Source organism: Jaculus jaculus, chromosome 7, assembly GCF_020740685.1.
Source record: "Jaculus jaculus isolate mJacJac1 chromosome 7, mJacJac1.mat.Y.cur, whole genome shotgun sequence".
In the NCBI taxonomy this organism is placed as follows: Eukaryota; Metazoa; Chordata; class Mammalia; order Rodentia; family Dipodidae; genus Jaculus; species Jaculus jaculus.
Window position 1 is genome coordinate 46830183 of NC_059108.1, and position 23815 is coordinate 46853997.

Consider the following 23815-nt stretch of genomic DNA (forward strand, 5'->3'; position numbering starts at 1 on the left):
AAGTATATAGAAGGTAATTCTTTCTTTGTTGGCAATGTCTATCATCCTAGGGAAGTTTCTTGTTTTGCTCTACAGCTACAGGAAATCTGTAGGAATTTCTGAAAGTGACAAGTACATATTTGTTACTGTAAGAAACATATATCCTTCTGAAATTTACAGGTGGCCTACCGAAGTAATGAACAGGGTACAGTGGAATTAACTTTCAAGAAAAAAAAGATAAGAATTTTACAAGTATAACTTATATTTCAGAAAATTATTAGTGATGCCAATGGACAAGGTTCTAAAGAAAAATTGGCATAGTGATTAGCATGCTTGCAGGAGTGGGGAACTAAACTGTCCAGTTTTAGTAAAGCCTGCTATGCCATCAACCTCCTCCACTTCATTGATTATCAGTTTAGATGGGAGATCATGGATGTTACTGTCTGCTGGTGATATTTATATTTCAATTACTAAATTTTTCATTAGTTTAACTAACAAGTGAAGGAGCATGAAGAGGAAAAAATAACTGAAGTTCAAATCAATGAAATGTACTATTTTGTGGGTATTCTATTGGCTTTGCTTATTATATGCTTGTCTGTAAAGAAACTCTTCAGCTTCATATGATCCCATTGCTTGACTATTTTGTTGCTATTCCAGTAAAGGTATTGATGGGAAAGGAGACTGTACCTATTAGCTAATTTCTAAACTGCGTTTCATCTCTGACTCTAATTTATTATCCCTTTATATGAAGAATCAAGATTTGACTGTACAAAGTTTATTTCTGGCATCTCTAGTCATACATGACTCAGTAAAGCTCATTATGTCATTTCCCAACATTCCCATCAAGCTCTCTGGCAACACTAACTCTCCTATTTCCCAGGATTTTATCTTAAGTTCTCATACACAGTTCCCAGTAAATGTCTGCTTCATTGCATCTGTTTCAAAGCAAGATCATTCCTTTTTTTTTTTTTCAATGTTGTCTTCTCTTCTTATTTCCTATAGATCCCAGACCAATCAAAACAATTCTACTGATAAAACACCAGTCAACAGATTCCAGAAACAAACCATATATTCTTTCTTAAAATTGAATTGTTCATCCCATTCTTCCTTGGACATAGAAAACTAAATCACCCCTTTGTTTAATTGTCTGAATTGTAAATATAAGTTTTTAAATGACATACATACCAAAAAACCCCATATTTTAACGAGTTAAACAGATAACTAAAATTGAAGATATTGAACAATATCTGAGGAGCAGGTTATGGTAAGGCCTGAAAAGATGGAGGTCTGATTCTTGTGCACCTAGAAACTGCATATCCTAAGATAATTGTTCTTAAAAAGTAGGTACAAATTTACATTTGAATATCAGATCAAATTTACATTTGAATATCAGATATCTAAATTTAAACTGTTTAGGTGTACTTGGTCTTGTTATGAGATTTCCTTTATATAAATGGACGGATGAAGTTAACAACTTTACCCTACCAGTATAGTTTGCTAGTGTTTAAGCTAAGCAAAAATCCTGTTCTTTACAAGGTATGACTCACAGTTAAATAATATTTTAAAAGTTATAAAATTGAAACTAATACTGGCATGGAGAAAGTGCACAGTTAATAAATATGTAATTATTAGTTAATAATACAATATAAAATATAAAGTGTATAAGACTCTTCAAGTGAATAGTAAACAAAGTAGGGACTAGAAAAAATGTGTGTGCATGTGTGCATATATTTGTGTGCATATAAATGCATTGGTGTGATTGTGCGTGTGTGCATGTGCACATGTGTATGTTTATGAATGTATAGTACAACTAGAAGCAAACTATTAAAGAACTAACAATTGTATCAATGAAATTAAACAGAATTGCCTCCTAGAGTGGTCAGCTTTTGACAATAGGCTTAACTTGATTGATATGAATAAATTGAAAGTTAGTCAAGAAATGGAAGATCTCAACAACTGGTTGATTAAGCTTAATGGAGACTTGGTCTAATGCAAGAATGAACTACAAGAAGCATCAAGAAAATCAGAATTCAAAATGATATTGTACCTCAAAACAGAGATGGACATGATGCAAAATAATACAACAATTCCATTGGTTTGTGTTTCTGTTTTTATTTTAGTACCATGCTGTTTTTGTCCCTAGGGCTTTGTAATGTAACCTTAGATCACATATGGTGATGTCACCAGAGGTGTTTATTTTATTGAGGATATGTTTGGATATCCAAGGCCTTCTGCCATTACATATGAATTTTGAGATCATTTTTTCAGCCTCTTTGAAGAATGATGCTGGTATTTGTAAATTTTGCAGAATTGGGGGTAGAAAGATTGCGAGAGCTACATGTTGGGACATTCTGCACAGACATTGCCTCTCCTCCATAATACATGGCCCACAGTCCCCATGGGATTGACCTTTAACCCCAACAAGGATGGCCTCTCCAGAAAAGTGGCAGGGAGGAGGGAAAGAATAGTACCAACATGTGTTGTTTACAAGAAAATGTATCCATATCTAATAAAAAGCAATAGAAAACGAAAATCAAATAGAAATTATAAAAACCACTCTAGAACCCCTCACCAACAGTTAGTCATATAGAACACTGAAACTCTGACCTGAAAGATAATATAGATAAAATTCATTGGGAGGCCAAAAACTTTGCAAAGCCAAAGGACCCAGGTTTAATTCTCTAGGAGCCATGTTAGCCAGATGCACAAAGGAGCACACATGTCTGGAATTTGTCTGCAGTGGCTGAATGCCCTGGCATGCCCATTCTCTGTCTCTCTCTGTCTCTCTCTCTTCCTCTTTCTCTGCCAAATAAATAAGTAAAAATAAAATATTTTAAGGCTAGAAATTAACAACAGGACACATCAAGAACTCTACCATCTCCTAGAGACAAAACAACACATTTTTAAGCAACAAATAGGTCCTGGAAGAAGTAAAAAAAAAAAGAAATTATGAAATTCTGAGAATTAAATGAAAATGAAAACAGAACCTACCAAACTTAATGGGATACAATGAAGGCAGTCCTAAGGGGGGTAAAAATCATTGCTCAAAAGGCTTTCATTACAAAAACAGAGAGATCCCATATCAATAACCTCACTGTCACCTAAAGGCAGTGGAAAAACACAAAGATTCCAACCCAATTAGCTTCAGGCAGAAAGAAATAATCAAGATTAGAATAGAAATTAATGAATTGGAAACTAATTAAACAATTTTTAAAAATTGGTGAATTTGAAAGTATAAACAAGATCAACAAATCCCTGGCCAATTTGATGAAAAAAAAAAAAAAAAGAAAGAAAAGAAAAAAGTCTCACATAAACAAAATCATAAATGAAAAAGAGAGATCAAAATAGACATCACTGAAATTAGAAGAATCATCGGAGCATACTTCCAAAACCTCTACTCCACAAAATTGAATAATCTGGAAAAAAAATGGATGAATTCCAAGACACATACCACCTACTACAACTAAACACTAAGTAGATTAATCTCCTAAACAAGCCTATCACATCCATGGAGATTGAAAAGGTAATCAAAAATCTCCCCATACCAAGAAAAGTCCATGATCATATGGCTTCTCAGCTAAATTCTATCAAACCTTCACTGAGGAACTTAAACCAATTTTTCTCAAACTGTTCTGCATAATCAGAGACCAGAGTAACCTCCTCGACTCCTTGTATGAAGCTAGCATCACCCTAATACACAAACTAGACAGAGATGTAATAAGGAAAGAAAACTATAGACCCATATCCCTGATGAATTTAGATCCACCTTGATCAAGTAGGCTTCAGCCCAGGGATGCAGGGATGGTTTAACATATGGAAATTGGTCAATATAATACACCACATAAATAAACTGAACCATAATAACCACATGATCATCTCAATTGATTCAGAAAAAGCCTTTGACAAAATACAAAATTCGTCCATGATCAAAACACTAGAAAGAATAGGCATGGAATATTTATATTTCAACACAATAAAGGCTATATACAGAGCTCCTAAAGCCCAAATAATACTTCATGTGGAAAACCTCAAGGAGTACCACTGAGATCACGAACAAGACACAGGTGCACACTCCCACCACTGCTCTTCAACATAGTATTAGAAGTACTAGCCCAAGTAATAAGACAGGTGAAAGATATAAAAGGAATTCAAATTGAAAAGGATGAAGTCAAGTTAACCCTATTTGCAGATGACATGATCATATATAAAAGTGACCTGAAAGTCTCCACTTCAAAACTTCTAAATGAGATTAATACCTGGACACTAACTTAAAACCCTTCTAAGTACTTGGTGAGGGATAGGAAAGTACACTGAAAAGATTTTTTGGTAGGTGTGAATTATTGATTAAATATCAGCTGCTTGCTTTTTCTAAAACTAAAATTTCCTTTTAAGAGGCCACTACCATGCAATCTAATCAAAATATATAATTATAAAAAGGATAAAAACATCTATCTTCTCAGTATTAATTTAATTAAGGTGGCAGTGGAAATATTTCTGCCTTTAATAAAACACTTTTCATTAGACTTCATAAAGAAAATACACACAATAAAAGTGATTGCCCCAGTTGAAAACAATAAAATTGAGAGCAAGATTAAAATATAATTATTGTAGTAAAATACTAAAAACCATAGTATATCATCTGTAAAGCATTCTCAGCAAAAAAAAGTAAAGTGTTCCTTATTGGTTGTTAATTTAACAATATATTTACAGCTACAAGTCTGTTTTTTAAGTGTGTACATTAATAGTTTTTCAGTAGTATCTAATTGTAGAAATATAGAAATTTCCAGTAATACATGAAGTTGTATTATTAATCAACAGATATAGACAAACATTAAAATAATTTAGATCCCTAAAGATTACCAAAGTAAAAATGACTTAATTAACATTCAATTATCCATTATACAGTAATCAATAAATAACTATAAAATTCATGTCTCTATTCATTATGACACTTTCCATCAAAATGTCCTTTTCTATCTATGTCCTTGAATATCTACATTTATCCAAAAAAATTGAAGGCATAAAACCTTACCAAGATGGTGGTCACAATCAAAGAGCGATTAGATAAGGAATCAGTGATGTTCGCAGGTTTCCCTTTATGACTTTCTGTCATGTTCAGGCCGCTGGCTGGATCCCAAGTTCCAATCTATAAAATAGCACATGTACTTTGTAAATGATCCATCGAGCACTGAGAAGCCACTGCAAGGGAAAGTCAGGACTGCTAGTTCTGATTATTCACCTCTGCCACATGATGTGCTGTCTTTAAAGTAAAGGAATCTTGTTTTAAGCACGATTTGCTGCTCTGTGAACTGTGTCCAATGAAGTGTGACATTAATGGAAAAAAAAAAAAACAAAAAACAAAAAACACCCACTGCCGCCATCAGTGTGTGAGCTTAATTTTCCATTCAAACCTTCATTCTCCAAGATAAACTTCACTTTATGATACTTTGATAGCTGGCTAGAAACTCATGAATAGGGTATATCTTTTATCGTAATGAATCTATCTCCTGCTCTCATTATAAAGAAAGTTGGCTGCATTATATAGACAAAGCTAAAAGGGAAGGAAAACCCCAAGTCCCAGACAAATTAACATGAAAATGCAGGCTTGTAGGAGACATTGACTACGATTATCTATGACCCCCCAATAAGGCAGAACCATATCCAGAATTATCTTTGGAGCTTTTCATAATAAGCCTGACAGCTCTTTAAATTCTTGGAGAAAAAATTTTTATCACCATAGTTAGCCCATCACAATGCTTCCTCCTGTGTTCTACTTAACACTGATTTTTAATCAAACTACTATTTTATGACAGATGAGGCCATTTGCTCTGTATTAGACATTTACACCCACAGCAAGTGGATGACATCCGAGTCTGTGGGAAAGCACCTGTGAGCACAGGATGCCACTATAGGCATAGCTTGGGAATTTATAGACACCTGCACTGTAGCTCTAGCCTACAACTACAACCATCATTGAGGGAGAACTGAGCACAAGAAGGTGTGGAATCAGTAATTCTTTTTTCATCCTCATCTGGCACTGAGCAAAAATAAAATTTGTCTTCCATACACTCCTAGACAAGTATCCAACTTACTCTCATCAAATGAAAGGAACATTATCATTTGTATTTTAAAATAATCTATGTATAAATTAAATAATTTAAAGTGACACTGACTTAGCAGACATTTCTTTTTTTAAAATGTTTTTGTTCATTTTTATTTATTTGAGTGTGACAGAGAGAGAGACAGAGAATGAATGGGCACGCCAGGGCTTCCAGACACTGCTAACGAATTCCAGATGTGTGTACCCCCTTGTGCATCTGGCTAACGTGGGTCCTGGGGAATCCAGCCTCAAACTGGGGTTCTTAGGCTTCACAGGCAAGTGCTTAACTGCTAAGCCATCTCTCCAACCCCAGACAATTTTTTATTTCTAATCCTCTTACATATGCTAATATCACATCAGTGTAACCTCATCATAAACATTGAGATCTTTTAATTTCCCTTTATTTAATCATACCCACTCATTTTCATTGGTGTAGTTTTACAAGTAAACTATGAAGATACTTAAGTCTCTTTAGTTGGTGAAATGCAGAAATATACATATCAGTAATTTCCATTAGTTGCAATAAGGATAAATATTAATACCATTGTTTTAGCCAGACTTTAAAAGTTCTCTTGCCATATTTCCCTATTTTGAGTTAGTTAATTTTTATGTTTACAATTAAACACTACATACTCCTATTAGTACTGTTAAAAAATAATGAAATAATTCAATGGGAGAAAAAAATAAACTTTTTGTTTCTTTTTCTTTTCCTTTTCAAATTAAATTATCTGGGGTGGTGGGGAAAAATTAAATTATCTGTTGTCCAATTAGACACCTTCACATTAGACCATGACTACCAAAGTCACAAAATGGAGTCTAATTTCAATTCAGGATCAACAATGAAAAGTCTCAGGTATGAGGGAAGTAACAAAAAATATATGAAGTGGTAGTGTTGGAGCCAGTAATAAGCTTATCTATGCAAGTGCACACAGTCTTTACATTTCATAAAATTTCAAACTAGAGTAGAAGTTGGTGTTCCAATCAAACCCAGCTCAGGTAACAGAACTACGGGCCAGAGCAAGTGCTTTGAAATGATAGGCATACAACAATTGTTCATGTTTATAAGCCAAACTATAACAACCTGATAATGATGTACAATATGAAATGGGAAAGCAGAGTAATAGACAGTTGTATCTTTCGGTGTTTGTTGTGTTGGGAGCCTTCAAATTCTTTCTTAAAGTTACGATAAATGTAACAGAGCATTGAAAACTGTAGCCACTTTACAGAAAACTAGAACTTATTCCTCCTATTTCCTTAAATTCTCAGCATTTTATCACCAGAGCCAGCAGAAGATTTTATGGGGAAATAGATAGGATAGATAAGGTGGTAAAATACTGGAATGTTAGAATGCTGCTGACTTGCTGAAGTGTTTCAAATTCAGAATCATTAGAATCACTCTGTTGGCTAAACAATCATTTGCAGATGGTATCTTGTAGTGACAGCTACTTTTCTATCTCAGGTCAATAATTGCTATCTATAAAATTTCTTTTTTTCTCTCTCTTTCTCTTGGATAGTATTTCTTTTCGTTCACATCATGGGCAAAATATCTAGGACATTTTTTATCAGCTTTGTAATTCTACTGGTCAAAGTATTAGCAAACATAATTTAAACATAAGTTGCCTTCTATTGTCCACCTAATGACACCCTCTAAGCCATTATACACAGCATTTCCTGATTTACCTAATACATGAGTATTTTCTTAATAACTATAATCAGGATTACTAACAAATTAGGTTACTTGAGCCTACTTACCTAGTTTCATTTTCTCTCATTTTCTTAGTCTGTTTGTATGAAACAATCCTGGCTTAAATGAGGAGGATATCAAATTTACATTCTATTGCTACTGATTTGTGTTGCCCATCAGAAGTAGAAAGTATGGCCCTATGGCTGAACACCACAGGCTTTGGCTGCAGAACATTAAAAAAAAAAAATCAACCTGAGAAAGAGTCCTTAAGCTTCTTCCCTCTGCTTTCACAATGCCTAAAGGTGCTATACAGGCTGCCAGGAAATGTGTCATCTGAAATTTACTCAGCAGTGGACCTGTATGTGCACTCCAGACCTGGCAGGAAAGATATGCCCACTGCTATAGTAGTGACACAATTGTTATAGAGATAATCAACTGCTTACTGATTGAACGTGAAGACCACTCAACAGGAGGAAACTCATGTTAGTGTAAACTGGTCAAATCCTGTGGCTATGGATGTTTTAGGCATTTGTGGTAAAATGCTGCTTCAGTTTTGCTAAAGGGACATGACATGCCTGTCAAAATGGCTTCTAAATGTATATGTCTATACATTGGTGCCACTGTTGGTCTTGATCAAAGGTGTGTTTCTCTTTATTTTCTTTTGCAATTGGTGCCAGTGACTACAAAGACCCAAAACTTTTCAAAATGCTGAGAACAGTGACTATCAAGCTCCCAACATACTTCAGCTAAAGGAAAGCCTACATTCATCAAAATCTCCCTAAACTAATAAAATTTATCCTATTTTACCTATAGTAACTTAACTCTCCGTTGAAGAATCTGTTTGTATTTTTCAGAAAGTAACAAGACCTGAGGACTTAAACCAGTCCTCACATTTCATCCAAAGCCCAGGTGAAACCAGAAAGAGTTCTGCTGCCACAGGACAGAAATCCAGAGGCTCTTAAGGACTCATCACTGAAGCAGATTTAAAACACAAACACACAAGCTCAGGGCATTTTTCAGAAGGAAGAAGGGCAAAGAGCCACAGTTTGGGATGGCATACCCAGAGGCACTACCTCCCTAATAACTAGTCAATAACTGACTGCTGCTTCCACAATGCATAACCCACAACCCCATGGGGAATACCAGAAAGCCCACTGAGGAGGGCTGAAGAGGGCTTCCAGCAGAATGGGGGCAAGGGGGGAAATGTACTAACACATGATATATCCATACACAGTATGTTCTTCTTTCTGTTGTTGTTGTTGTTGTTTTTCGAGGTAGGGTCTCATTCTGATCCAGGCTTACCTGGAATTCACTATGTAGTCTCAGGGTGACCTCGAACTCATGGCAATTCTCCTACCAGTGCCTCCTGAGTGCTGTGATTAAAGGTGTGCATTACCATGCCTGGATCACAGTATGTTCTTAATAAACAACAACAACAAAAAGAAAAATGAATGAGCCATATACAACCCCTCACCCCCACCAGATGCTGAGGGAATAGCACAGAACAGGGGGAAGAAATGATGTAAGGGCTATAGGAAGGAATGAAGAGTGGGGAATGCCATGTTCCTGGCATGTTATGTCATTGCAGCAGCTGTGCAAGACCTGTACAAGATTGAACCCATCAACATTCCATCACAGAGGATGAAGGGTTTTTGCCCCTCCTTGAAAATTTATAGGCAGTTAATAGTTACTAGGAAGGAAGATCTGAAGAGGACCTATTGCTTCTTGAGGATCCATAGGCAGTTAATGGCTGCTGGAGGAAGAGACGTATTCCCATGCTTGTGTAGATATAGATAACTCTCACTCCTGCTTCTGTAAACCCTAATCAGACTTAATGGTTCACATGAAAAAGATAGCATATGTAGAAGAGGGACAATTTGTGAGAGGAGATGGGGATCAGTGGGAGAGGAACAAGAGAGGGCAATGAAGGGTGAATATTATTCAAGTCCACTACAAATACCTATGAAAATACTTTAGTGAAACTTATTCTTATGTGTAAATTGATATGTTAATAAGAACTTGGAAAAAATGCCTGTTGTCTGAACCAGTCCTTACTTACAGCCATAATATTCATTATCGCCATTTAAGTTTGCCAGCATATTATGAAATTTCGAATTTCAATGAATTTAAAACCTTAAATCATGAGATAATGGTTTGAGTATAGCTTGTTTTGTTTGCCATAATAATTACAAGTTCCCTCTATTTTTCTATGAATATTCTACTTTTTTTTCCTTTGCCACAGCTGAATTATATATAACTTCATTGTCCAGTCATCTGTTAATTGGCATCTAAGCTGACTCCCTCACTTGTCTTTTGTGAATTGTGCAGGAATAAACATGGATGTGATGACTTAATTTGTCATTATAATTTTATATTCTGACTGGCTCTGAAATTCATTCAAGTCACAAAAAATGCATATTTATTTTCACCAGATTATGAATTACACAAAAGCTATAAAAGGAAATCAATTTAAACTTCATATACCCAACAATTATCTTTGCTAATGTTTAGTGTGTTTCTTCTCAATCTCTTTCCATTTAAGTTCCTTGAACAGTGTGCCATCACCTTGCAGGTCATGGTCCCTATCTGAAAGGATCCTACTGCCAGGTGACTTGCCATTATGTCTCTGTTCTTCAAGCTTCTTACTTGTAAATGAGAAAAATAATTTATCATCTAATTTAAATAGCTATATTAGTACTAAATTAAAGGTATAAACACTGCATGTACATGTATACATATATTTATTTATTTATTATGTCACTCACTAAAAAAATCATTTGTACTTCGTATTGTGAGCATTTTCTACTGGTACTAAAAATTAAGAAAATCCCTGATTTTAATGACTATGTGTACAATAAACATCATACCAGGACTTAACATATTTACAGCAGAACATTTTTCTTTTAATACTGTTCAGTTTACACTATTTCTTTACTACTCCTGGGATTTGGGGTAGGCAGTTATATGGGAAATTTATAAAGTATAACATGTTCAAATCTTCTAATGAATATTTTACTTTTTTTTCTTTTATTTACTTGCAAAAGGAGAGATTAGATATACATATATGAAAGACAGAAAAGAGGGAGAAAGAGAGAATGAATAAATACAAATGGGTGTGTCAGGGCCTCTAGACACTGCAAACAAACTCCAGATGCAAGCACAAGTTTGCACATCTGAATTCATATGGGTACTGGGGAATCAAACTCAGGTTGTTAGACATTGCAGTTAAGTGCCTTGACCTCTAAACCAACTCTCCAGCCCAGATATTTTACTCTTGTTTAATCTTTTGCCACTGCATTCCAACATCAAATAGTGTGCCAATCAATAGTGTGTCAATGAAATGGCATCCACTCTATGAAAATTCCTTGCTTTGATCCATTTTACTAACACACAATTAGATCCATGGTTTTGTTGAATTTAATACGAAGATGTGAGCACAGAGTGTTTACTTACTTTGTATCATATGATCTGAATTGTCTCTGTCAAGACAACAATGAGCATGTTTTGTAATGTAAAAAAATAATAGTCCTATATCTCACCTAACCATTTTGATATATAGCTAGACTTTTCACCATATTTCCATTTGAACAGCATTTGTTTCCTTTAATTATATTTATATAAGATGATTTATTTATAAGGTAGTGATGTAACATATATGTAGCTATTTTCAGATTTGGAGATGGTTTATCTTTTATATGAAGAAAACTTAAATAAAGACATATCCCTGACTTCTTTTTGTTTATCTCAGTCTTATTCATTATTTTAAATGTTTCATGATGAAAACAAGACAGAAAACAACTTATTTTTTTTCTATTGGCATATAAGTTTTTGTTGGGCCTTTAGAGGCCCAGACATGAGGCCTAGTGGAACTTCCTGAGCCTAGGTAAAGTTTGGTGAACTGCCTCTGACCAGCTATGACTCAGCAGGGGGCCGAATGACCTCTGGCCTGCTATTTCCACACAGGAAGTTAGAGTTAGAGCCAATCATCTCAGAGGTCGCAGTATGCTATTGGCCCTTACATTTCACCCCATCCTAAAATTCCCGCCTTTGTTCTCAACCTTATATAAACACCTGCCAGTAATAATAAAGTGAGTTCCTGCTTTAAAAGACTCCGGGTTCACTGGTTTTATTTCTGGCCATCAACACCCACCCTCCTCCTCAACCCCTTGGGAGGAACCAGCAATACTGGTCCTCCCCCAGCAACACTTGCCAGGAGGAGCCCGGCAAGTTTTAATTCTTTTAGTGTTCCCTATTTTAAAATCTTAACCAGAATATATTTATTCTGGTTTATATGTATATTTATGAATTTTGTTTATGTTATATAGCACAGATGCATAAATGCAATACATACTATAAACATACAACACACACACACACACACACACACACACACACACATAGTGCATATAAATTTAAGAATATATAAGATTTCTTAAATTTATATGCACTATGTGTGTGTGTGTGTGTGTGTGTGTGTGTGTGTGTGTGTGTGTAAATAAATATAGAGAGAGACAGACAACAAAAATAACCAGACTGGGTAGTTTTTTTATAACTATATTAGGGAGAAATGTAATATTTTCCTAATTTTCTGAAGGTAGATTTTATTGAATTTTATTTATTTGTATTTATCCATGCTCTCATGTCACCTATAAGTATTATCCTCTTAAATGAAGTATTTTCAACTTGGTGATATTCCCAAATATCTTGATCAGTGCTTTAGAGCATGTATAACACATCTGTCCTCTAGTAATGACAGGTGACTTTGGCTATATTTCCATGTTAAAAAAAAAAAAAAATGCTTGCTGTCACTACAGCAATGACCATATCACATTTTAATTGGTTTCTTATCTCTCTGTAGCTAAACTTAAATCCCTTTTGGGTTAGGACTTTGGCTTACTCATCCTTTTTATCCCAAGGCTTTTAAATATAGGGTATCTTGGAGAGTTTATGCATAAGATCTTTGAATACTCTGGTTAAATGAAGAAATGTGCTACTTTCCTAATCTCAGGAATCCAGTATGCAATGCTTTGAACTAAAATTATATTTTTCTTTTACTTATCATATCTTCCTATATTAGACTGTAAGTGCATAAAGAAAAGGAAGCATGTCACATATTTTTGAGTTGTAGTTAATAAATGTTCAATACTTATTGCATATACTAAATGAATATAATTGTTTGTTTTTTTTTCAGTACTAAGGAATGATTCTGGGGCATCCTTTATGCTAGGAAATATTATTCACACTTAACTGTATCTCTAGACCTTTATTTTATTTATTTTTTTATATTATTTATTTATTTATTTGAGAGCAACAGACACAGAGAGAAAGACAGATAGAGAGAGAGAGAATGGGCACACCAGGGCTTCCAGCCTCTGCAAACGAACTCCAGACTCGTGTGCTCCCTTGTGATTCTGGCTAATGTGGGACCTGGGGAACCGAGCCTTGAACTGGGGTCCTTAGGCTTCACAGGCAAGCGCTTAACCGCTGAGCCATCTCTCCAGCCCTCTAGACCTTTATTTTTAATTATTTATTTGGAGATTTCCTTAAGTTGCCAAGGATGGACTTTGCTGTGGAGCACAGGCAAGTTTTAAACTTGCAATATTTCTTAGTATCCAAAGCAGGTAGTATTAAAGGTCTATACCAGCAGGCTCAGCAATGAATAAAATATTGAAGTGAATTACTACATGAATTTATTTGGGGGGGGGGGGTTCAGGATGACTTTCCAATTGCAATAATTCATTCCCGTGGCAATTATTTAATGGGTATTATGCATGTGTTCTTGAACATTTATAAAATGTTTTCTGTATTTTCCTATGACTTTCATAATGTGTATTTTGATGGTTTTCTCAAGAATTATCTTTATAACCTGAGAAGTTTACCACCCACTTGCAAATTTCTACACTATATTTGTTATATGATTATTATTTTATAATTATTCTATGTACATATTTATGTTTATTTCTCAACAATGTTTAAATTCTTATATAATTGTGTTTGTTAACAGTTTTGTCTTTGGCACATTTACTTTGCATTATTCTCTGGGTATAATATCACTATTATTTATAATTATTTTTACATGTTTTTTCTTATGAAATTGAACATTTAGGTTTGGGTTTTCATAGTTTTCCCAGTATTAAGTTCCTTTGTTTTGTAACTTTTGTTGCTAGTTTATAGTCAAACAATGTTCCTGGTTCCCTTAATGCATGCATTTGTTTACCTCATTTACAATAGTGTCTTATTGTTGCTATTAAATGTACATGTTAACTATCTTATGTAAACAAAATTTCCTCTCCTGTGTGGAACTTTTCATAATCATCTTTGCAGAGGAACAGAATTTTTTTCATAATTATTAATAGAATTGGGCTGGAGAGATGGCTTAGCAATTAAGCGCTTGCCTGTGAAGCCTAAGGACCCCGGTTCGAGGCTCGGTTCCCCAGGTCCCACGTTAGCCAGATGCACAAGGGGGCGCACGCATCTGGAGTTCGTTTGCAGAGGCTGGAAGCCCTGGTGCGCCCATTCTCTCTCTCTCCCTCTATCTGTCTTTCTCTCTGTGTCTCACTCTCAAATAAATAAATTAAAACAAAAAAGAATTGCCATATACATATTGGCTTGTCAATATTAATTATAGTCAAAGTCAAGCTTATTTTATCTTAAGAAATATTTTACATGAAATAATTCACTAAACAGATGTGGAACAATGGATTCTATCAAAATTCCCTTGGCATTGCCACATTTACATTTGATAACAAAATACAGATTGGGTGTTTGTGGAAGAGAAAAAAAAATCAATACCATTTTCTTTATACCTCAGTGACAGAGTACTTAACTAGTCTTTTTTTTTTTTTTTTCTTTTTTGGCTTGGGATCATACACACATGCTCACGCACACATGCACAACAATGAAAAATATTTTAAATTATATGTATTGTTTTGACTTAACATCAAGCAAATATGCTAGTATTTTCCACCAGTGTAGTGGTACTTCTCTAGAAAAGGCATGTGTGAGAGAATAAGACAACCACTGTATATTTGTTTCTAGCAGTCTTGACACAATGCAAAGTCTCTGCCATGGAAAAAGTTCACCTGAAAAATAAAAAAATTCTCAGTAATAAACTGCTTCAATGACATGGCCCCAAAATATGGTTATTCTTATAGTATATAACTCTTAGAAGAAAGGGCACTCCTAATGGTACTGTGGATCTTGTAAGCTACAAAATCAACTTGCCAGGCAAGATGTCCCCACCAGTATCAATAGTAACACATTTTATGATCAACTTATCTCTGAGAAGAATTGAGGACTTCTCAGTGGAAGTGAATTCAGGCCTGGTACTGAGAACCATGTCAGAAGCCTATTGTTTGGAAGGTCATTGACCACAGAATAAAGTTCAAGCTGTTTTTTGGCTAAATGGAGAAGTTATGCCCATCAAAAAGTGTTCTAAATGTATATGTTTATCCATGTTGATCAATGTTGCTCTCAATGTTGGTTAACCTGTTTTATACACATGGAAGTGAATACTGGGGAGACCCAGGACATGTAAGAATGATAAGAAGAGAAGCTGAGTGCCTGTCACTACAGAGACATCTATATCATACCTGCTATGGGCCAAGAAAGATTACAGAGTAAAATGTACATTAAATAATATTAGTTATATTCTTCCTCATAGTGGGCACTGACCTGTGACTCCCAGTACTAGCATGGGGCTATCATCCACAATGAGCTTTTGATCAGAGAAACCTAAAAGATTTCCTAAAAGAATGACAGATTTCTGTCAGAGTACTTGATGGTAAGACCCTATTGCTGAAGACACCATATGCAGCTGACACGTAAAATGGAAAGGCATGGCTGGAAGCCATGACTGTCCCCAGACAGTCAGCATATCTAGTACCACAAGGTGCTACATGGGTGACTGGGGGAAATAACCAATATCTCTCCAAGCAACTCATGGTCTAACCTACTTAGCAACAAATAACCGGTTGTGATGCTCACACAAGTGCAATAGTGGCACACAGCCATGGTGGGGAACCAACTGCTATTGATTTGGCTAACTGATCCCCTCAGTGGTACAGGACCCATAGCTGGAGCTGGGAAACAAGTCAGAATCATATCCAAACATAAACCCTCTCTCCAATATCAAGCTACCATCAATCATGGGCTACAAGAGGGCGTACACCTATTAAACTCTATTTAAAAAAAAAGTGAGGGTTAATTCATTTGTCCTGGAACTAAGTTACTCTCTGTTGGAGAATCTGCTTCTCTTTTTCAGATAGATGTAAATCCTAAGGAGAGAGCCACCCCATCATACCTCAAAAGGGCTCCGGCTGAAACTAAGGAAAATTAGTGAAACAAGCAAGGGTGCTGATTTCCTGATGAACCAGATACCAGCACAAGGGGAAGGAGACCAACACAGAGAAAAATCAACTCCGACCAAATCAGAGAGCCAGAGCCTCAGAGGTCCCCAACACCTCATCACTGAAGCAGACCAAAAATGAACCCAACATAACTCAGGGAAATTTTGCGGAAGAGGGGGCGGAAAGAATGTCAGAGCCAAATGTTGGGTCAGGGTATGCAGAGACATTTATCTACCAAAAACTGTGGGCTAACTCCACAAGGCATGACCCATATACCTCAACAAGGAGGGGCCAATGGGGGATGGGTAGGTCATGGATGAGCCTAATAATGGTACCAAACTGCCTGTATTTGCTGAATAGAAAACTAATTTAAAAAAAAAAAGGAAAAAAAAAAAGAAGGTCCTCAGCAGAATGCTGATGGGGGAAAGACAACACAACAAGATAACCCAATGGGAATATGACCAATTTGCAATATGTTCATATAATAAAGTCCCCTCACCCCCAAACAAAAAGTAAAAAAGAAATTGAAAGGTCAAGGAAGGAACTTATATGAAGCTCTAGTTAATGTTTGGAGGATGAATATTCCTCCTATTTGATTGAATGTGCACAAGCAGACTGCTTAATTCTGTATTAACTTGAATACCCATTCTTTCTGATAACCTGTTACTTGTTATGCCAGACAAAGGCTAGCTTCCTTTACACAGTTTCAGTTATAGACAGGAGCCCAAAGAGAGAACCAGAAGATTCCACCCTGCGTTGACACAAATAGACCTCCTTTCTGATCCAGTTTCATCCACAATGGCTGCAGTGCCCCTGCTGCTTCCAATCTAGCACACTACCTAGGTGGGCTGGTCTTTGTGATCAACCCTTCAAATCAGCAAACTAACTGTGTCTTCCGGTTACATACCTGGATCTGATGAAAGAATACATTTTCAATTGATTGTAATGGCCTGTCTATGCTGGTATCTGTCCTTGTCTGGGTTAGGTGATCTCTGGCTGAATTACATGTAAGTGTGGCTTTCTACCCTTACAGCCTGGCTGGCTGGGGGTAGGGTGGGGAGGGAGCAGAGCACTGTTTCTTGGCCTGGACAGATTTCTGCTTACATTTTATCTGTTTTACTATCTTCTCACTTAAATTACAAGTGTGATTTTTTTCTAAACTCTGAGTCTACCACATGGGGATTTTCTTTAAACTCTACCCCTACCATGTGGGTATTTTCTAAACTCTGAATCTGATACCTGTGTATTTTCTCAAAGCTTTGGGAAACCATGGGTATAAAGCTTAACTACCCATATCTCCTCTGACTTTCCTGGTGTCTGCTTTGGTTCTGCTCCTGTGCTACTCTTCCTTAAGCCATCACCACCTTGTTTTTTACCTTTCTTCCATGAGAAGGTTGTGTCTCCCACCTGAATGTATGTTTTTATTTTTTTTTTCTAAATTCTACATATGCTCCTATTTTCTGTTCCTCATGTGCATGTGGTTCTGTGCCAGCCTCCTCCTAGACGTGTGTTTATCTTAAATGAACCTCATGAACTATGCTGTGCCTTCCATGCATTTCCTGTCTTTGATGTGATTTGTGTGATTTTTTTTTTTTTTTATCCAGCCTTTTATTAGACTCCAATTTCCCAAAGGTTGAGTCTTTAAGTAAACAGAAGAGATATTTACTGGCATTACTTTTCCATGTGTTAGGTGAAGACACAAAAGCTTAGTACCTGATTTTTCAATGACAAAGTAGAAACTTTTCGTGAAAAGACCTCTGTGTTGCTTGCCACTGAGAATTCAGAGTCCAGTGCCAGAAAAGTGGTCTGCATTAATAGGTAAATTTGTTAGACAATGATTTTCCTTTAAGGAATACCTCAGTAATTAGTTTCCTGAAACTACCTATCAGGTTCCATAGGGTTTTTAATTTCACTATATGAGAACCACAGTGATCATAGAGAATGATAAATCAATAAGTATAAAATAATCTCATGAGTAAGGGATGACTAATATAAAAATTTATTTTTTTAATTAGGATTTCCATTTTGGCTAGACAAAATGTAACCCTAAATATAATTACAGAGTAATAGACTGGTGATTAATTAAATTTTTCTACATAAAATTTGAATCAATGGACTAACTGTTCTTAAATAAGGAATATTTCCAATAGTAAATAATTGCATATTTATTTGGACTTAAAGTTGTAAGGTTCATATACATGTTTTAATTCAAATTTAGTAATTAAAGGAAAGAGCGAATTGGTTATCATTATCTGATGAGTCAAATAGGAAATTTTGTAAGGTCAAAACAAAATATGTGGTCCCAACTGAGGTAATCCTACTGGCTTAAAACATAAGTGTGATCCAAAAAAGTTTTTAAAAGGTTTTGATTACCAAGTATAATTGCAACTATAAACAGTGAAGCAAGAAAATCAGTATAGCTTTGAGTAAAAGCGTGTGAAGAAGTCTATGTAAGAGATAGGTTAAAAGGTTAACATCTCCAAAGAAATATATTCAGCTTAAATCATCCCAGGATAAGATTTCCACTTAAAAAAAAAAAAATTATTAGTTTTCTATTCAGCAAATACAGGCAGTTTGGTACCATTATTAGGCTCATCCATGACCTACCCCCTCCCCAATGGCCCCTCCTTGTTGATGTATATGGGTCGTGCATTGTGGAGTTAGCCCACAGTTATTGGTATGATAAATGTCTCTGCATATCATGACCCAACATGTGGCTCTGACATTCTTTCCACCCCCTCTTCTGCAAAATGTACCTGAGCTATGTTGAGTTCATTTTTGGTCTGCTTCAGTGATGAGGTGTTGGGGGCCTCTGAGGCTCTGGCTCTCTGGTTTGGTAGGAGTTGATTTTTCTCTGTGTTGGTGTCCTTCCCCCTTTTGCTGGTATCTGGTTCATCAGAAAAACAGCACCCTTGCTTGTTTTGCCAATTGTCGTTAGTTTCAGTCGGGGCCTTTTTGAGGTATGATGGGGTGGCTCTCTCCTTAGGATCTGCATCTATCTGAAAAAAGAGAAGCAGAATCTCCAATGGAGAGTAAGTTAGCACCAGGACAAATGAGATAACCCTTACTTTTTTTAGTAGAGAGTTTAATAGGTGTAGGCCCTCTTGTACCCCATGATTGATGGTAGCTTGATATTGGAGAGTGGGCTTATGTTTCGATATGGTTCTGACTTGTTTCCCAGCTCCAGCTATGGGTCCTGCACCACTGAGGGGATCAGTAAGCCAAATCAAGAGCAGTTGGTTCCCCACCATGGCTGTGCACCACTATTGGACTTGTGTGGGCATCACAACCAGTTATTTGTGGCTAAGTAGGTTAGACCATGAGTTGCTTGGACAGATATTGGTCATTTCCCCCAGTCACCCATGTAGCACCTTCTGGCAGTAGACACACTGACTGTCTGGGAACTGACTCTCTCCTGGCTTCCAGCCATGCCGTTCCATTTTACGTGTCACTTGCACATGGAGTCTTCAGCAATAGGGTCTTACCACTGATCTTTGGTAGGTTAACAAGTACTCTGACAGAAATCTGTCATTCTTTTAGGAAACCTTGTAGGTTTCTCTGATCAAAAGCTCATTGTGTATGATAGCCCCATGCTGGTACTGGGAGTTACAGGTCAGTGGCCACTAAGAAAATGAGGAAAAAGATAAGTAATATACAAGAGTTAGAAAGGAGAGAGAGAGAGAGAGGGAGGGAGGGAGGGAGGGGGAGAGGGAGGGAAGGAAGATTTAAAAATCGCCACATAGTCTCACTCATCTACAGCACCTAACCTTAATATACCCAAGATACCTTACATATCCTGCAAGCATCTCATGGACTAGACACTAGGATGGAGGGGGAGGGAGGGGAGGGCATCTAAGGGGTGGGAAAGAAACACTAATCTAGACCCAAACGGCAATGGTACCATAAAATTCTACTTCCTAAAAGGCAGACCAAATGGCTGAACCTTCACCAGGCCCTTACAGGAAACACCTGAACCAGAAGACACTGGAGAGGGTATGATCAAGTCTAACCTAAATCTTCTACAAGATTTCCACTTTTAAGAAGTACATTTCTGACTTGCTAAAGCTTACTAAACAACATCACCATTAAGAAATAATCATTCCTGAGAAATTTGGGATTCATTGTTGCTATGGGCACGGGATTTGTGTCCCCACTGCTATCAAAAGAGGATGATAAACACTGGTCTGCTCAGATATCTATAAATCCATTAAACAAATAGCTTCCATCTACCTAAAGTGGAGATTTATATTTAAATAAAATTTGATAAATGAAAATTCTATTCAGCCACCTTTTATACAGGCAGATAATGAGTACAAGATTCCACAAGTAGAAAAGTCAGCCTGGATTATTAATAGATATTATTTCTCTTTCATAAAATAAGAAAAAAATCTCTATAAAATATTTTAGAAAAAAATTTCTTCTCATTCTTAAATATAACATTTTTCAAAATCAGGTAAGCAAGAACTTCACATATAATATTTGCATATATGACTTATGGTATTTATAAATTTTTTAAAAAAATTAGAGAGAGCAGCAGAAAGTCAAAGGAAGAGAGAGAGAATTGGCATGCCAGGGCCTCAGCGACTGCACTCGAACTCCAGATGTTTGCACTACCTAGGGGACATGTGTGACCTTGTACTAGCCTCACCTTTATGCAATTGACTTACGTGGGTTCTGGAGAACATAGGTCCTTAGGCTTTTCAGGCAAGTACCTTAACTGTTAAACCATCTCACCAGCTCTATAAACTCTTAGTATTTATACAACAATTTATAAATTATTACTTTTATACATATTGGAAAACATCTGCTTATTCATCTATTTTAATTACTTTTAAAAAGATTTTGGCCTAATGATATACCAGTTAATTGATTTTATTATAAAACTATATTCTTGAAAATTGTTTGTGAATTTTTCATAGTGTACCCTGGCCTAGCTCTATCACTAGCCTAAGATATATATATATTTTTTTTGCTTTTACCAATATAATGGTTTTCAAAATTAATGCAGTATCATTATACAAATTTAAATTAATAAAATTTATTAAGCATTTTAAATTGAGGTGAAAGGGAATTTTAATCTTTAATATCTATTTTAACTTAAACACTATATCCACGAGAATAGTCATAATAAAATAATCAGAGCAGGGGCTGGAGAGATGGCTTAAGGGTTAAGCGCTTGCCTGTGAAGCCTAAGGACCCCAGTTCGAGGCTCGGTTCCCTAGGTCCCACGTTAGCCAGATGCACAAGGGGGTGCACGTGTCTGGAGTTCGTTTGCAGTGGCTGGAAGCCCTGGCACACCCATTCTCTCTCTCTCCCTCTATCTGTCTTTCTCTCTGTTTCTGTTGCTCTCAAATAAATAAATAAATATGAACAAAAAGTATTTTTAAAAAATAATCAGAGCAGTTAGCGAATGTGAAGCTAGAGAAAAAATAGGAAGAGTACATCCTATGTTTATTTTATACTTCTAATTACATACAAATGTTTACCATATAATAAGAATTTGGGGGGGGGGGACTGGAGTAATGGCATGAATATTAGAGGTGTTTCTGGAAAAGCCTGCTGTCCAATTTCAATTTACCAATCACTCCTATAAATCTGGACATTCGTTCTCTCTCTCTCTCTGTCTCTCTCTCTCACACACACACATATAAATACATTTTTTAAAGTTGGACATTTTTGAACAATGAACATGGTATAATAGGATGAGTTTATTCCCCCCACACACACACTTGAAAACACATGAACTGTATTGTGGCCACACAGGGGATTATCTGAGAAAATTCCATAATATGGCAATAATAAGTGATTTCATTTATTTTATATATATTACATATGTAATACGTATGCATGTCTACATATATATATATATATATATATATATATATATATATATATATATATAATGTAAGTGGCAATTTTCCCAAAAAGGCCCCTTGGTCACTCATCTTGCAATGGAAATGCATCATTCTCCTGTAATGTCACCAAAGCTGCCCAATCAAATTTTATGTAAAACCTTCCCACCCTTTTGCTTTAAAATGAATGCTTTTCTAGTAATATCCCAAAATCATTGTTAATAATTCTGTAATATCATATCCCATTAATCATGTATTTTTCATTTGAAGTTGGTCTTCCTAAGCTCATAGCAAAGTGTCAGAGAACTATAATATATAAGTTGTATGTTCTCTTACAATATCCTTCACATGATTGACTGCTTTATAAATATTTTCATATTTCTTCACAAACATTTGTTTTTCATTTTCCTCATTATTTTTATGATTTATTTGGCCCCCTCCAAATGACAAGAATTCCATTTATGTAAAATAGGGAAACATATGACATTTTGACCCTGAACTGCTGGGATAAGCATGTAGAAGATAATCACAACTTTATTATTAATCTACCCACAATGTTTTGGACATGGTCCATGACTGATCACTTCCCTATTTGTTGACAGTCCTTCAGCTCAGCGTGCACCAGAGTCATACATGCCATCTACATACCACTCAAGTGTGTTTCCTTATGCTCACACTCTCCAATCAGAGCACACTTAGGGACTTTCCTTCTTCTTAACATAACATAAATTATTTCCCCGCCTTTCCGGACTTTTAATCTCTCTATATAGAACTATTGAGATTGCTTAGTGAATCAGCTTCTTGTTAGACAAACATAAGGACCTGACGTGTTTTTGTCAAATGTTGAGCATAGTGTTAGGAGTCTGTAATCCCAATGCTAAGGAGGCAAAAAAAGAAAGTCTCTGGAGCTTCGTGGATAGCTGATTTATACAAATCAGTGATCTCTATGCTCAAGAAGAGACCCTTTTGTTAATGAATAAGGCCTTTCACATACATGTGCACACATGTGTACCCACACACATATTATCATGCATAATACACATGCATATTGTACACACATATGTGAAATAAAAGAAAATAATTAAGCACATAGGGGCCAGATTTTATATTTGTGCACTATGTTTCCCAGTAAGCAAAGACATTATTGTCATTTTGCCTTGCATTCTAATTTTTTTTACTCTCTCAAAGTGCTGATCCATGACCATTCCACTGATTCTCTGGTTACTGCCATTCCTTGCCCCTTGTATGCTACCAGAAATTAGCTCTCCATAAGACATGTAAGTTCTCAATGTGAAGTAGCTTTTATGCATTTCATAATTATTCTTCATTCATTAAACAATCAATAAATATTGATTGAGAATATATTTTATGATGGACACATTTCCAGACATAATTAAAATAGTGGAAAGTAAGATATTTCTTCATCTAACAGGATTTGTATTCAGGCTAATGGGAAAACCCTTGTTAAGTAATTACATATAAATATAATAACAATTTTTGATACAAACAAGGAAGATAAATGCTTAAGTTTTATTATAATTAGGGGAATTCAATCTAAGCAAGGGATGTTTAGTGATGTGGTCACTAAAATGAGCAAGAATTCTCCAGGTAAAGAGAGCATAAATGACAGTGGAGATTGAGAATGCAAGTGTCAAAGTATTGGAATTTTGTTTCTGTTGAGAAACTAGAAAAGAACATGGTGGATCAAACATACAGTGTTGAGAAAATGAGAAGCAAGCATTATTTTGCAAATGATATTTGGATTTTATTTAAAATTCAATTAGAATGTATGGAAAGGTTTATATAGAGAACTGATCAGTTTATTTTGAAAGTTTCCTGTCTGTCTACTATG

The 23815-nt window shown here is 35.8% G+C and overlaps 1 protein-coding gene across 5 annotated transcripts in view; it reads right to left on the minus strand.

Moving 5' to 3' along the window:
• Positions 1 to 23815, minus strand: part of Grik2 (glutamate ionotropic receptor kainate type subunit 2) — a 744982-nt gene that overhangs the window by 293951 nt on the left and 427216 nt on the right. For all 5 annotated transcript variants that reach the window (XM_004660601.2, XM_045155009.1, XM_045155007.1 and 2 more), the window contains one exon: positions 5012 to 5125. In XM_004660601.2, coding sequence (XP_004660658.1) covers positions 5012 to 5125 — 114 coding nt within the window. The remainder of the gene's footprint in view (positions 1 to 5011; positions 5126 to 23815) is intronic.